This window comes from Pimephales promelas, chromosome 8 (genome assembly GCF_988280905.1).
Source record: "Pimephales promelas chromosome 8, fPimPro1.hap1.1, whole genome shotgun sequence".
Lineage (NCBI taxonomy): Eukaryota > Metazoa > Chordata > Actinopteri > Cypriniformes > Leuciscidae > Pimephales > Pimephales promelas.
In genome coordinates this window covers 37,180,081-37,197,062 of record NC_142776.1, presented here as the reverse complement: position 1 = coordinate 37,197,062, position 16,982 = coordinate 37,180,081, and the positions used below count along the sequence as shown (strand labels likewise).

Here is a 16,982-nt window from a genome sequence, read left to right as displayed (position 1 = left end):
TCAGTTTACGGCAGGGGTCACCAAACTTTTTTCTCTGGGGGCCACATTATCGTTCCTGACTGTGATGGGGGGCCGGGGCTATATAAAATAGAATTGTGTGACCAAGACCAAACTGACCACCAGCAGGCCTCATAGTAGAGATTACTAGCCTGGCACAGCCATATTTGTTTATCATTAATAGTTGTTTGCAAAAGTAGTAATCGAGTCTTCACACTTTGTTTTAATTTGAAATACCACAGATTTTCCATTTATTTATTTTCGAATACAAATAACATCAAACCTGTCAAGGTAAGAAACATCTGCCTAGTTGAGGTGAGTGGCACTGGTAAGGATGAATGAAAAATTATAAATTATAGGTAGGCCTGTTACTATTTATAATAATTGTGTACAGCACTTAATAAAGGTCAAATAAATAGGCCTATAAAATAAATAAATAAACATTGAAATTATAACAACAACATGAGTAATAGAACTAGTCAGCTCTTATGCCTATCCAGGTGAGCATGCTCAATAAACAACAAAATACCAAATGCAGACATGTTATTATTTTCCAAAAAGCAATTAAAAAAAATAGGCCATGACGACTTTTGGGGATTGCCAGTTCAAGTAGTGGGGGGCAGAGGGGTTGGGGGGCCAGTCAAAGGGGTGTGGCGGGCCTGATTCGGCCCGCGGGCCTTAGTTTGGTGACCCATGGTTTACGGTATAAGCGTATTTCACACAAGTATTGACTTTTTGTTGGACTTTAACAATCTTTTTCATTCATCTACAGATCAGATGGCAGTTCAATGTGATGCAGTTCAAATATATATATATATATTTTTTTTTAGTAAAATCAATTTTTTATGTAAATCAATGAGGTTGTAATAATAGCAGTATAGGGTAACTCTTTATTTTACAGTGTCCTTGTTACATATACTTATTAACAGTAAATTATGCATAATTACATGCTCAACCAAACCCTAATCCCACCCTATGTAGTTGCTTATATTACTCAGTACTTAAATATATAATTACACTGTAGCAATGACAAAATAAAGTGTATAAATGCATCTTAATATCACTCGTCAATGTCTTAAAACTAATTTCTTATAGTTTTCTGATCAAAGCTCTGTAGATTTAAAACATGATCGAGAGATGATCAAATAAACCTCCCTCAAAAGCCTGATGATCATATTTGATACTCTAATGCATGAAAAATCAAGCAGAACCGATGTAGAAATGATTCTCACATTTACTTAATAAAAATCGGTAAAGATTTCACAGCAATAAGACACGAGCCGAAGGTGGACGTTTTGACTAAAAAGGCTTTTTAAAAGCATAATCTATAACTCAGATGACAGAAAGCATGTTGTTTGAGGTGATCTATTGAGATGCAGGGGTGTCAGCAGTGTTGTAATGCTCCGTCTGTGGCTTTTCTTTAGCTTCAGTCTCTGTTTCCCATTATAATGTGGAAAACTCTTCAAAACAGCAGTGGACAGAGCGAAATCACCCTCTCCATCATCCGCGTGTTAAATATTTTATAAAGTCTTAATTAAATAGCAGCGTCTATCACCCCCGTGGGGATTTTCATTACGTATTTGTCGTAAAACACGGGAATAACGCAAGCCGGCCTACAATATTGCATTCTTTTCCGCCTCTTTCCTCATTTCAAATTCGAATAAAACATGCGCTTGAAACTATCCTCTTTTTGGTGTATCAATATTTCAGCAGTAATAAAAAAATAAAAAAAACTCCCTAACAGGAAGACAAAGAAAGCTGAGCAATATCTCAAGAGCTGGAGGATAAAAGATATTTCTCCCTGTCTGTTCACAGAACGGAAACGCGGCGTGCTCCTCGAGTCTTTTGTGTGCATTAGCGCATATGGAGATCAAATGATCAACATCGCATCTGTTCCCCCAATTATGAGCATAACAATAATACGACAAAACTGCTGAGTGTCCTGGATTTCCTCTGACTCTGCTGCTTTCCTTAATGAAATGAGAAAGCACAGTAAATATGCCACCGCAGGGGTGAATGCATCTTTTACCTGACAAACGATGTTATTGGCGGATGGCAGACGTGAAGCGGTTCTTCATCTGTCTGCTCGCTCTCACATCACACCCGTGGTAAACGGTCTCGTCTGAGCAGATGTCAAACCACAGGTCATGTGGAGGTCTCATCCTTTCTTTCTGCCTAAAATATTTAGTCTTTGATCAACTCTTTTCATCGGTGGCAATTCGCGATATTGATTATACTGCCTTCATTACTAAATAGCATCACTTTGCAGCCCTCAAGCGTGAGCAAGACTGCAAGTAGGATGAGCTTTTCATATGATACCTTGCATTACAATGACTATGTTTACAAGCAGCCAATAACCGGAATATTAGCAATAACCACGGCCATGTAAACCCGAATATGATCCCTGGGTTACCCCTTTTCTAACCCGAATATTTGGTCATGTAAATGCGTATCGGCATAGAAGGAAAGATTCTGCATTTTATTTGCGAGGAATCTTGATCTTTTGAGTAGAGGAACTTCTTTTAACGTAAAGATAGCGAGACGCACCATAGTTTTAGAGCGAGGAGAACCGTTTCTTGATTAGTGTGGTGAAAACCATGAATATAATTTATTTTATTGACGGCAGAAAGTACAGAGATAGTGAGATTTAGACTTAAAGGGGTCATGAACTGGCTTTTTAAATTTGATTTGGGGCTGTGCAAAAGTTAATTGCGATTAATCGCATCCAAAATAAAAGTCTGTGTTTACATAATACATTTGTGTGTGCTGTATATAATTATTTTGTATATATAAATACCTATGCATTGCATGCATGTATATATTTAAGAATTATTTGCGCTTAAATTCTGTATATATTTATAAATACATAATCTATATTATATAAATATAAATATTTTATATATGAATAACGCATTTTCTTAAATATATACATGCATGTGTGTGTGTATTTATATATACAAAATAATTATATACAGCACACACGTATATATATTATGTAAACACAGACTTTTATTTTGGATGGAATTAATCGCAATTAATTTTTGCACAGCCCTAATTTTATTATATTGTTGTCTGAAGTCAACTTATGACGTTCGTTTGGTTTTTGCATTCAAAATGAATAAATAATAGGCTATTTTTTAGCCTAGTTTTGAGCATAGCTGAAAAACGCTGGGTTTTGATGGGCGTCTCGCATTGAAGACTCGGAAGTAAACGCCCACTGTGAGTGGATAACAGTTTTGCATATTATAATGAGTTTCGACTCACCCGTCGATGCACTTGGGGGAAATTGTATTGAAAACGTCCAATATTGTAAAATGCCAACGGGAATGATTCGCCCATACATGTTCGACCCGAGTCCGTGTGTTGCACAATTCCTGTCGAATCCAATATAGACGGCACAGCACCGTTATACTCGTAATTGCTCTGCAAATCCAGTCTTGTTTACAAAACAATCCTCAGTGAAATAAAGCGAACAGACGGACGATGTTTTACCAGCTGGAACGTCATTAAAAATAAAGTTTATCCATGCAGTCCTATAGGAATCCAGAGGAAGCTTATACAGCGACTGTTTTCTTCCACAAACAGGCGCTGCACAATATTGTGTTTTGCACGGTAACTCGATCCGGTTTGTCATCATGAGGTAGGCATCTATATTATTTAGCTATGCGTGTAATGCGGGGCTAAACAGGCCGTGTTGAAGTAGGCGTTGATCTTCTTCAGCAGGGGTGGGGTTTTATCCTCTTTGACGTCGAGTAAAATGAGTCGTTTGCTGAGCCTGGTGTCAATAAAAGCTTTTACTGGACTAACAAGGCCGTTTTCAGGTCTGAAACTTACAGGATATTCCAACCCGATCTCACGACCAAGTCGTACGAATCCGACGAATGATTAAAAAGTGGCTAATTCGTAACAATTCATACGACCTCACTCGTACGAATTAATACGATTTTGCTAAATCGTACATATTTTACGAATTGGCCAATTCGTATGAATTCGTACGAATGACCTACCCCTGACCCCGCCCCTAAACCTAACCATCACGTGGGTTTAGACAAATCGTACGAATTAGTACGAGTGAGGTCGTACGAATTAGCCACTTTTTAATCATGCGTCGAATTCGTACGAATTGGTCGTGAGATAGTGTTGGATATTCTTATAATATGATGACCTCTTAGATGTCAAAAGCTCAAGGAAAATTAGATTTCTCAGTTCATCACCCCTTTAAACTGGGTAAAACATTTAGACCAGGAAAAGACTACCATGGAAAAAACAGTTAGAGGCTGGATTGGTATTTTAGTGGTGTTGCTACCATGAAGTGGCTGACGGAGCTGAGGAGCTCCAGGCTGTGTGACCTGCCACCTCTCGGGTCAGAACACTAACAAAGCAAACCCGTTAGCTGGCAGTCGCAGTGAAGCAGGCGAGCCGACACTCCAGATATCTCACCTCTGATGAGCGCCGAGGCAAGAGGAGATCCTGCAGTGCACACGGATCGCGACACCAGCGACACGACACCAAATGTGAATAAATGAGACGTGCAGGTCAAAAAGTCAAACTATAGGACTACTGTTGCGCTGAAATATGATTTGAAGCATTCGAATGCATCTTGGGTTGCACTGAGCTCTGCAGTGGGTGCAAATATTGTATTTAGCATGAATATTTCACAAGCAGTCTACCGCTCAAAAGTGTGGGTTTGAAAAGATTTTTTAACACTTTATTTAACAGTGTCTTTGTCACAGAATTAACCGTCAACCAAATCCTAATCCAACCCTAACCCTAGAGTAAGTACATGTTGTTAGTTATTATTAATCAGTCCTTAAATGTAGATTTACATTGTAACAATGACACCTTAAAATAAAATGTAATGTTTTAATGTTTTTAAAGGATTAGTTCACTTTTGAAAAAACTTTTGCTGATAATTTACTCACCCCCATGTCATCCAAGATGTCCATGTCTTTCTTTCTTCAGTCAAAAAGAAATGGTTTTTAATGAAAACATTCCAGGATTTTTCTCCATATAATGGACTTAAATGGGAACCAAACGGTTCAAGGTCCAAAAGAAACTTTCAGTGCAAACTGCAAACTTGTTCAAAGGGCTTTAAACGATTGCAGATGATGAATAAGGGTCTTATCAAGTGAAACGATCGCTCATTTAATAAATAAATAACAAAGTTTAAGTTTTATAAGCTCAAACGGTCGTCTTGCTCTGTTCTGTGGTGCGCATTCGTGACTCTCCTGTTCGAACTCGTTCAACAAATCTTTTTCCAAATCAATTCGTTCGTTTCTTTCGCCGAATGAACCAAATGACTTGGAAAAAGATTTGTTCATTTTGATGAACGAGTTCGAACAGGAGTCCATTACAGAACAAAGCAAGGCGAGCGTTTGAGCTTATAAAACTTAAACTTTGTTATTTATTTATAAAACGAGCGATCGTTTCGCTTGATAAGACCCTTATTCATCGTCTGGAATCGTTTAAAGCCCTTTGAACAAGTTTGCAGTTTGTACTTAAAGTTTTTTTGGACCTTGAACCGTTTGGACCCCGTTGAAGTCCATTATATGGAGAAAAATCCTGGAATGTTTTCATCAAAAACCTTAATTTCTTTTCGACTGAAGAAAGAAAGACATGGACATCTTGGATGACATGGGGGTGAGTAAATTATCAGCAAAAGTTTTTTTGAAAAGTGAACTAATCCTTTAAGATAAGTCTCTTATCTTATGCTCACCAAGGGTGAATTTATTTGATAAAAAATACAGTAATATTATTACAATTTAAAATAAGTGTTTTGTACTCCTGCATTGTAAAGCTGAATTTCCTCACATGATCCTTCAGAAATCATTGCAATATTTGCAGCTCAAGAAACATTTCTGATTAATATCACGAATGTTAAAAGGGCCGGATAATTAGACAATTTTCAATTGGGCTCAAAAACGTTTGACATTCTCAACAGAGTTTTCAACCTAGACATCTGCACATCGGGTCATGACAGCGCAAACCTCATCAGCAAACACAGTCCCGTTGTTTAGTTGAAATTCATTAGCTACGCAACACTCTTTCTCAAGCGAAAGATCAAAACATTAATAATGGATTCATAAAGCTTCAGACTGCAATCAACATGCACATCCTGCAAACACCCCTGACATTTAAACTATTACGATTCGTGGATAAAGAGATTTTGTGTGATACGTTTTCAACGAGGAGTCTTGGCCCGTCAGACAGAGATGTTAAAGAGGAAGAAAGGAAATGAAATGGAGACTACAAAGAGGAAACATTCAAAGTAGGACAACTTTAAAGTCCCTCCGAAGTGCCTTGACACTTGCTGCATTATTCAATGTGTTGATGTAATTGACACTGAGACAGGAAGACAGGGCGGGGCATATCTAACAGCTCCTCCCCTTTTTTAAATAGCCAATAGCGTTTTGTTTATATATCACAGGTAGAGCCGTTGAGCTCAGTAACGTCGCAGTTTCCTCCCATCCCTAACCATTATCACTTTAAAATACAGCATTCAGTGCAGTGTTGGGTGTAACTAATTACTGTAATTTAATTACTTTTCCCTTGAAAATGTAAAGTAAGGGATTACTCTTCATTTATCTGTAATTTAATTACTGATGTAATTGAGGTAAATACAGTGTATAGATCAATCCGATCTCACATGTACATTCGTATGCATTTTATGAGGTGTCTAAATATTACGACAGCACTCGTACAAGTTTGTATGAAAAAAAGTGTGTAATGTCATGATATCAGACATAAAACAAAAGTGGGTTTAACATCAAAATGTATTGTCTGATGTTAAAAAGTATGTTTTTATAATGTAACTTTCTCCACCTTGGTCAGTTTAAGGAAAATTCATGCGATTTTATAGTATTTGTTTGAAAGAATTAAAACAGATTCATGTCTATCCTTCTACTATTCAGCTGGTTGAGATTGATATGGGATTCACTGTAAAAAATATTTTCAAGATTTGTTATCACAACATATTTTCTTTTGTCAAATCAACTTTATAATAATTTATTTAGTTGAGATAAGTTTCTGATGGTTAAATTAATCTCCTTCATTGTATTAACTCACTTTTTCCAGTTCAATGAACTTAAAATTTTAAGGCAACCCAGGTTACTTACTTTTTTAAGTTAAACCAACAATATTTTTTTTTACAGTTTAGTAATCACAACATTTTTTCCCTTGTCAAATCAACTTAAATAATTTATTTAGTTCCGATAACATATAATTTTGAGTTTCTGATGGTTAAATTAATCTCCTTCATTGTATTAACTCACTTTTTCCAGTTCAATGAACTTAAAATTTTAAGGCAACCAGGTTACTTGCTTTTTTAAGTTAAACCATCAATATTTTTACAGTGACGTAATTAGTAATTAAAAGTAATTAAATAATTTTTAGAAAGAGTAATTAGTACAGTAATCTAATTACACTGTTGAAGAGGTAATTAGTAACTAGTAATTAATTACATTTTTAGAGTAACTGTGCAGAATTCAAAATGGGTCTGATAAGTGTTGTGGTCTGCGCCGACTCGACCATATGATCATACAACACTATCTCACGAACAATTCGTACGAATTTGACGCATGATTAAAAAGTGTCTAATTCGTACGACCTCACTCGTACTAATTCGTACGATTTGTCTAAACCCACGTGATGGTTAAGTTTAGGGGCGGGGTAAGGGGTTGGTAATTCGTATGAATTCATACGAATTGGCCAATTCGTAAAATATGTACGATTTAGCAAAATCGTATTAATTCGCACGAGTGAGGTCGTATCCACTTTTTAATCATTCGTCGAATTCGTACGACTTGGTCGTGAGATGGGGTTGGATCATATGACTTAAACCAATAAGAAATGCATGGGCCGATAGTGTGCTTTAAAGAGGTGGGGAGATGCTGGAACTGTTCCAGTTCTGGATTCCCAACCCTAAATGTTGAATAAATAATTGTTTATTATATATGCCGGCTTTAAATAAATACGTTTCACCTTCTTTTCAAGCACAAAAGACAGAAAGTGAATGTTCCTGCATGAACGTTTGAGCGGTTCGCCCAAGCCTGCAGGAAATTATTTGAGCACGTTGAGACATCCTTGGCATGCACGTTACGAACGCCGCCGTCTGTTCAGCATCTCAGCTCTACACGTTCAAATCCTATCAATCAATGTTCGCCGCTTGTCTGAAGGAAGAGGCTGGCAGCCTTTCAAAGCGCTGTGGAAATCTTTCCACTTTGCTGCGCTGCCCATATGGCGAGATGTTCTTGTCGGCGTTCGCCATGTAAAAACTCTCTTTCCACTGTTCATTTTTTTCTGCCCTGCTGCCTTTCCCTGCAAAGAGACTTCTCATATTTATCGACTCGAGGTTTACATATGTCTGGACTTAACACTGACGGGGGGAAATGGTGCAGTGGCCTTTTCGACAGGAAATATTGCAACTTTCACTCTCTCTTAGAGCTCTCTGCAGAAGAGGGACTGATGCGTAGAATTAACCTTCACAATGTTCGTGTTCCTCCGACAAGCCTTTTGAGGTTTGAAAGTCTAATGTAAATAGCATAAGGTCACCGGAGGCTTCTGTGAATTCAAGTGCAGTGTTCCTGGAACATTTCTGAAGACATTCTTACAAGAAACACAAGACATCTGCCGAAGACAGGACTGGTGTCATAATGACGCATTATTGGGCTTAGAGTTAATGGCTCTATTCAATTAAATGAATGAACAAGATACCAAAGCCACTTTAGCAGGAACAAAGGTTTAGCATCAAAATCCATGTGATGAAAGAATAAAAGGAAAACGTCTCTATATATCTAACTTCGCTTATCGCTTTGGCAGGACTCATTTTTAAAAGTCACCAACTTTTTGACGAAACTCAACATGAAACTGAACCCATAACGTGACATTTCCAGGTGAGTTTTTGTGTTTGAATTACATATGAGCAGGTTGATGATGTTACCCGAGTATGATTTTTACAATTTAGAAATATTTTAGAAATAAAAGGCCATTTTCCGCCCTGATTTTAGCACTCTTTTTGAAGGGACGTGTCGGCCGTGAGACTTCAATGTAAACTCCTACTGCTGTGAGCATTTTGCATATGAAATAAGTATTATGTGAAACTCTCTCTAAATGTTTTACTACGTTTTTACTATTAACTGTCGAGATTGATTACGGTTGATTACATGTAGCGTTATATTTAGATTGTGGCATGAAAGGTTGCAGTGATGAACATTAGAAAGATGACAGCGCAGTGATCTCATGAGTTTCTGCACTCTCATGAATGCTTTTATCATAACTAACAGTGCAAACACAATGTAATTGAATTCATTGGCAAGAGTCCAGTCACTGATAGTTTGATTGACAGCTTCAGTGATTATAAAGGGAGTGTTCTTTGATCGCTTTCTGTATATAATGTAATCACAATTTAAATAACAGATTGTTTTCATGGTACTAAAAGAAACAATGTGAAAATGATCATCAAGTCAATGGCTTGATTTACTGACGCATAAACGGCAATAAACGATTTTGAGAATGTCTGACTGTACTTGGATCATATCAGAAATAACCGATCACAGATTATGCATTAGAATTGACGGTTCCTTAGTAGTGTTGTGGCATTACTGTTGGGTCCATAAAAGACTGTTTTCAAAGCCTGCGCCAAAATTTGACTGATTTACCAAAAGTGAAATGTAATGAACAAACAAATAAAAGACATTCACGTAGTTGAATGCACTATATAAATAATGAATACAGGACTTTCATAGCATAAGGGCAGGGCCAAAGACGCAATGATGTCGAAGTAGACATTGATTTGATTCTGCACTTGAGGCCGTCTTTCGTCACAATCTTACATCATAATGTGACAAAATTCACAAACTACTCGTTTTCTGAGCTTGGATTCAATAAAAGCTGTTTTGGGACTAACAAAACCTCTTACATGTCAAAAGATCAAGGAAAATTTTTATTTCTCAATTCCTTTAAATGTTATTAAGCTCGTAATACAACGTAATACAGACACATAAAACGTAGAGCTAAGTGAAATTAATTGTACAAATGTATTCAAGAGAGCTGGCCAAACATTTATAAAAAAAAAAATATCATTAGCAGATTAATCAAAAGACGGTGCGAAAGGGATTGTTTTAAATGACCGTTACTGATAAAAGGCATGTTGGTCATATTTAATTCTATATCACCCTAATTAAAATATTCGAAACGGTGAGAAATAGACATACAACACCAGCAGCCTCTATTAATAGTCTCGGCTTATGACTTCAGAGGGAGCCGTAACTCTGGGTAATTTTATTAATAAAATCATCTCTCTCCAGAATACCCCTTCCATTTCCCATATCATCCTTTATGGCTCCCATTTAGACATCAGCTCCTCTTTTCCTGGCACACATCTCTTAATTACTGCTGCACAATATCTCTACACCACACTATGGCTGGGCAATACAGCTAAAAGAAAATATCTTATATATTTATATATATACAGTAAAGATACTATACATCACTACCATTGTTTTGGGATGGTTTTCCACACATTTTATACCAGTTATACCATTTTCAAATGATGAATTTGCAAAGTTGTCGATTCATTGCAAATGACTGTTTGAACTTTACTGCATTTTTTGCATCTTGACACTCACAAATCAAAACAGATAAAACAGATTTAAAAATAGCTTTAAAAGTATTGCAACGTTTAATATAAATGTTAATTATCATCCCAAATATATTGTGAATAATGTTGCCCAGCCGTGCACCGCCCAAAATCACTTTGAGTTTCCTAATGTAGCAAAAAAAAAAAAACATGCATATTCCACCGAGGCGATAACAAGATCTTAAGATAACCTGTTTCAGTTTGGCCCTGATCCATATAGACCAAATTCTAGCCTTAAAGCTAAACTTGTGCTTGATCAGTCTTAGTCAACTAGCCTGACGCTATCCACACACTTAAACCATTTGAGAATTGCCTCATTTAAATGCACAGCGCATGCATCTCTCTTGGCATTCATTGTGCTGCATTATATTTTCCTTAGCATAGAAAAATAAGCAGCGAGAGTGCACACTAGTGTTATCACGGTACCAAAATTTCAGTATTCGGTACCGATACCAGTTAAAATTCACGGTTCTCGGTACCAATTTCGGTACCAAAGCTTAGTTTAAATTTACATATATTTAAGTGTTTATCACGGTTACAAGTATGGAAACTGTACATTTGTATTATAAACACTTTAGAAAAAGATTAGATAAAATGACCTAAAATAAACAATAGTATACACTAACACATTTTTAAAGTTGTTTGTAAAGTTTTAATCCATTATTTATTTAATGCACAATGAATTAAGTGAACAAACATGAACAATCAGGTGTTTGTAATAAATAACATTTTCAAACATTAATTAATGTTGTAAAAATATATTGTTCACTCAATGTGTTGATAACTAAGTAATGTTTATGAATGGTATCTTTGTAGCATTACCATAAAACATGTTTTATTTGACTTGACTGTCCTTTTATTAATCTAAAACTGCATTCATATTTAATTTTAAAAAGGCTTTTTAAACCTGCTGAGTTATAAACGCAAGAATACGCCTAGAACTGGCATTGACATTAAATGACAATACTAATACCAGTAGTACTCTGGTGTCGGGTGGATACTACTGTGCTCATGTACTCGTAAAACTACCCCGAAAGCACTTTAGAGGCCGTTCACATGTCGCGCGTGTTTTTTAATTATATTTTTGCGCGTGCTTATTCTTTCCAAAGCGCTTGCTCTCACGCGGCGTCTGTCGTTGCTATGCAACGCCAACGAGTTTTTATTAGGAGCGCGCTTGAATCACGCCTATATTTGAAATTGCGAATTTGCATGTAATCGGCCTCTTATGGCAACGTGACATTAGCCTAATCCAAAATATTTCCATATGTGGCTCTTTCCTCCTTTCGTTTCAACAAGTGGATTCAGAGAGAGAGAGCCATATCAGCGTTATGAAGAGGACGCAACTGTGCACGTTTCAGACATCGCGTCTAGAACAGAACTGGATTAACCTGGTACTCGGTACCTAGAAAAGCTGGTACCGTAACATTTTTTTTTTTTTAGTACCGACTTGGTACCGAAGTACCGAGTTTTTTGACAACACTAGTGCACACGAAAACAAACATGCGGCAGTCCTACCTTTCCAACGTAAAGTGGCTCGGTCCCGGTGTATTCCTCCACAACGAAAAACTGATTCCAAACCCATCCTCTCTTCACCCTTTCATGAGACATCGCCCATTGCTCAGGACCTCTTCCTGTCGTCCCAACACTAGTCCTTACGGTCTGACCGGACAGCCATCCACAGCACTGCAAAACTCCCAGAGTCACTGCCAAAACCTGAGCTCCTCCTCTCCAGTGGGGAGCCATGTTTGAAGACGCTCTCGTCTCTACATGGGGCAGAAGTTACAAACTCGTTCAGGATGAACCGCCTGATCGCTCGAGAAAAGCTCCTTGGCTCGGAGGTTGAGGAGGGTAAACGAGAGTTCACTGCCGCTCAATGAAACTATAAATCCAATAGGTTTTTGGCCATTTTTTTTCCAATCGGAGAGGTCCTCAAGAGGGCATTTAAGAGGAATCTTTCTTGAGAAGATGAGGCAGTCTCGGTGATACACAGCTGTAGCTCCTCTGTGTTGGGTTTTTTCAATCACAAAGCCATTGAAGTCTTATTTCTCCTTCAGTTGAGCTTTAAGTTAAAGAGCTACTGGTCAAAAAACTCCATCGCGAGTCCGGAAATCAATTAACACTCCACGATAGCGGCATTAATAAAAAGGATAAAATCCAATTTCCTAATTTCCATGTATGCACATTTCACATCCAAAAAAGAAATCCTCAAATTTCATAGTGCAAGATGTTACTCAAAGTCGATGTCGAGATCCAGAGGTCGCGGACTCTTTGAGAGTTTGACATTGGTGGGTTCATGTCGACCTCAGCACCAGATCACCTGTAACACAGCAAAGATAATTGATTAGAGGAGCAGCGATAATCAATAGTGAAACAAACTGCATCGATTCTTGGCGTTCTCATTCTCGTTAAACAAATACATAATTCGATGAGTGCCACAGTGAGTCCTCTCCGACACACAAAGTGGATCTAAACTCTAGTATTTCATCGAAATGCAGCACGAAAACACGACTTCATTTAGGCGATCTACCTGAAAAGCATTTCTGAAGGCAGAAACTTTGTAGTCAGCAAGAATCCGGATAATGTGTTAAGCCCAAGAGCAATGTCTTCTGTGTCAGGGAGGCAGGTGTGGTTGGAAAAGGAAAAAAAGGGAGGTTTATATATCACGAACTTGAGCCCAAAGCATCTGTCTGCCCACGGCATGCGCTTTACACTGGGGGCCGTCTGATTAATTGCATGAGGGAACACTAATTGGATAAAAGTATTAATCAATTAATTCAATCCATTAGAGCAGCAACCCTAATGCTTAAAACAAACACTGGTCAGGAAGGTGAAGATAAGCTACGGCCCTATTGTGCATCAGCCAAAGCGCCATTGGGCAGGAGAAATGATTAATGGTCTTTGAGGCTTTCAGAATAAGAGAAAAACAACAACATTTAGCATTGCTGAAATGTCACAACCTCGAGGCTAAAAGATTGCAGCTCCTGCGGACGAGCGTGGGCCAAGAAAGGCCCTTCAGGATATTGGTTGTTTAACCTTTGGCAGACGGAAGGCTAAAGTTTGAGCCAAGACGTCCACGCTGAAACATCTTGAAACAGAAACGACCTTCTAAAGAGGGTAAACAATTAAACACTGGCACTGAGGAATAAAGATTTGCACACAACACTGTGAAAAACAGGACATCGACACAACGCTGGTAAAATTAGCACATACTGTCCCAGACAGCAAACTGACACTGAATCAACGTGGAAACGACGTCTCTCATGACATTGAAACAACGTTGATTTTGCTCATCGAATCAACGTCAGACGCGGCATTCTTCAAAGCTAAATGAAAATCGAAAATTGGTTTGCTTTCATAACGCGTTGATTTCAAGTTGATTTTCCGTTGGTTTTGAAAGAATGACGCGTCTGACGTTGGTTCAACGTTAATTCGATGAGCAAAACAATGTCAGATCAACGTTGTTTCGATGTCATGTTTCCACGTTGATTCAATGTCAGTTTGCAATCTGGGGTATGTTTATGAGTGCTAAAATCACCTCATTATCAGCCTTTGGGAAGACAGTTAGGCCCGGTGATCTTCTTTTACCGCAAACCGCGAGTTTCGAGAGAGACAGGCTAAGCGCGAATGTCCAATGCTTTCGTTATCGTGCTAAAAATACCATGTGCAATTTGCACAGTAGTAGGTTTCAACCTATTGCAATCTGATAGCCACACTAGCACTTTAGCAGATGGTAAATAGTGAAACACTGAGTGCATTTCAGGATAGGGATATTTTGATATACCAAAGCAAAAGTTGACAATGGTTTTCTGCACTAACCGTTATATATTTTATTTTTTGATGCTAAGGGGTTGTGACATGCGTGACATTTAGCTACGCTTCGACTAGCATCTCAGGTCAAGCGGTGATTCGGGTCACACTTTGCATCTAAATGCTCAGGATGGAGAAAAATGAAGTTCAGCAGAAACAACTGATCCTTAAAATATGTACACAGTTTAGAGCATGGCTGGTTACAAACAGAAAACATCAGAAAGCCCCCCCAAAAAATGTCAATCAGTCAAAAATTAAACAGCCTGTTTTTCAAACGTAATATTTTTCATGTTTCCAATTAGTGTGAAGTGTTCTTGTCTTAAGAGGCAACTTCAAAGTAATGCTATTTCTTTTTGCCTCAAAGAAAAAACTATTTAGGGCAAGACACGATTAGTTCCTTTTTGACAATCTAGAGTTTGCCTGACCAAGTACATATGATAAATAATAAACTATTTGTATCAAATATTTTCTCTGGTTGAATGCACTCCTCTGAAGTAGTTTTCCTCAAAACTCTCAACCCTTTGGCGATTAACAGGGGAAAAAATAGCACAACATTTCCCTCAAACTATCCCAGTAAGCCTCTCGTTGTGCGCTCTTGAAATTTTCATGATGAGTATACACAATTCGCCGCTTGTTAAGATGTGGTATGGAGCGTAAATTAATTGACTATAAGGGTCTGGCTCTTCAGGGTTGGCCATTCTCTTGGCTAAGTAGAACGACGTCAATTAGTGAGTTTCTGTGGAAAGGCTGGTCGCTTAAAGTCTAGCAACATATGCCGGTGTGATACAGTTGTAATGCCTCCGCTACCACCCAAAACGCTATTGGCAAGCCGGACGCACTCATTCGTGACCTATTAGGTCGTGGATTGATTATAAAACATGGCTGCTACTTTTCATCAGACGCCAGCCAGAGAGCAGAGGCCGTGACAGTCGGCAACCGGAGCCAGAGAGGAGACTGATCACCGGCGAGTGATGGGCTTCAGGCCAGAGACCTCTCTCTCTCTTCCGACAATCTCCTTTTCACCTGCACGACATCCATCCCTTTAATGGGAATCACCGACTGCCTTTTAGCCGCTCCCGCACAAACAACCACGACGCTTGCGAGGAGAAAGCACTCTCATGTACTGTTTGTTTTGCTTCCAACTTTGGAAGAGCCGGACCGTCTTTGTCAAAACCGTCAGAAAAGATCCAAAAGATCAGACTGATTAAAATCTGGGAGGGTTTTAAAAAAGAAAAACAGTATTTGGAAACTAATAGCCTGAGGTTAATAAGCAGAGCTGGCCCTCTTCTTCGGCTGTGCGATGTTTTGATGTGTGATCCGATTATACGTTTGCCAAGCACTCCCCCAAGCATGTATCAGTGCATGAAAGCTCTCATCAAAGCCAAAGCACATGGACTTCTAATGACTGTGGTCATTTAAAATGAAACCACAGCCGGAGTCAAATTCCCACACCTTGACTATTACAATCCGACATTTCAAAATTACGTACAAAGGACATTTGACTCATAATAATGGGTGCAAAAAAAGTCAACAAGAACAAATTCATTTAAGACTTCACTTCAGTAATAGGTTGCATTTCTCCAATTTTGGCTAAAATATCGTCCATATTTTACCCAAAATTGGGTTAAAACAACCCAGCATGAGTGAAACTAAACATCCAATGAGCTAAATAATGACATGATTTAATAATCACCATCCACAACTTCTTTCAATAATCAGTAAATAGATATTTGACTATTGGTTACCATTAACCAATGACTAGCACTGCCTAGTTAGCAAAAAGAAAAGCCCAAAAGGAAAGATTTTAGTATTTTAGATTTTAGTTTAGTAGTTTGTTCGTACACACTACAAATGCTGGGTTGTTTTAACCCAACCTTTAGTTAAAAATGTAATTAAAAAAATGTAACCCAATGGCTGGGTTTGTCCATATTTGACCCAAAGTTGGGTTAAAACAACCCAGCATGTTTTACAGTGAATGGTCTGTAATTCATTCAGTCATTGAACATGCTATTTCGGTGTAAACTAAATATTTGCACCATAGTTTATTACTGTTTATTAAAGTTAAAGTTTATCAATTTAATTAAAAAAAAATGTGTATTGCACTTATTACCATACACTCTAAAAAATGCTGGGTTGTTTTAACCCAATTTTGGGTAAAATATGGACAAACCCAGCCATTGTATTAAAAATGTAATCTAAAAAAAATGTAACCCAATGGCTGGGTTTGTCCATATTTTACCCAAAATTGGCTTAAAACAACCCAGCGTTTTTAGAGTGTAAATAGTTGCACCACAGTTTTACATTTTAATACACTCTAAAAAATGCTGGGTTGTTTTAACCCAACTTTGGGTCAAATATGGACTAACCCAGCCGTTGGGTTAAATTTTTACATTACATTTTTAACCCAACATTTCGGGTTTGTCCATATTTGACCCAAAATTGGGTTAAAACAACCCAGCATTTTTTAGAGTGTAATAAAGACAGTAATAAATTTAAATGAATAATTGAATAGATTTTAAATAATGCTCAAATATTGCACATC

The 16,982-nt window shown here is 37.8% G+C and overlaps 1 protein-coding gene across 5 annotated transcripts in view; it reads right to left on the bottom strand.

Moving 5' to 3' along the window:
- cdh22 (cadherin 22) overlaps window positions 1–16,982 on the bottom strand; it is a 289,056-nt gene that overhangs the window by 99,719 nt on the left and 172,355 nt on the right. For all 5 annotated transcript variants that reach the window (XM_089134499.1, XM_089134498.1, XM_089134502.1 and 2 more), the window contains one exon: window positions 12,149–12,950. In XM_089134499.1, coding sequence (XP_088990625.1) covers window positions 12,149–12,376 — 228 coding nt within the window. In that variant the 5' untranslated portion in view covers window positions 12,377–12,950. The remainder of the gene's footprint in view (window positions 1–12,148; window positions 12,951–16,982) is intronic.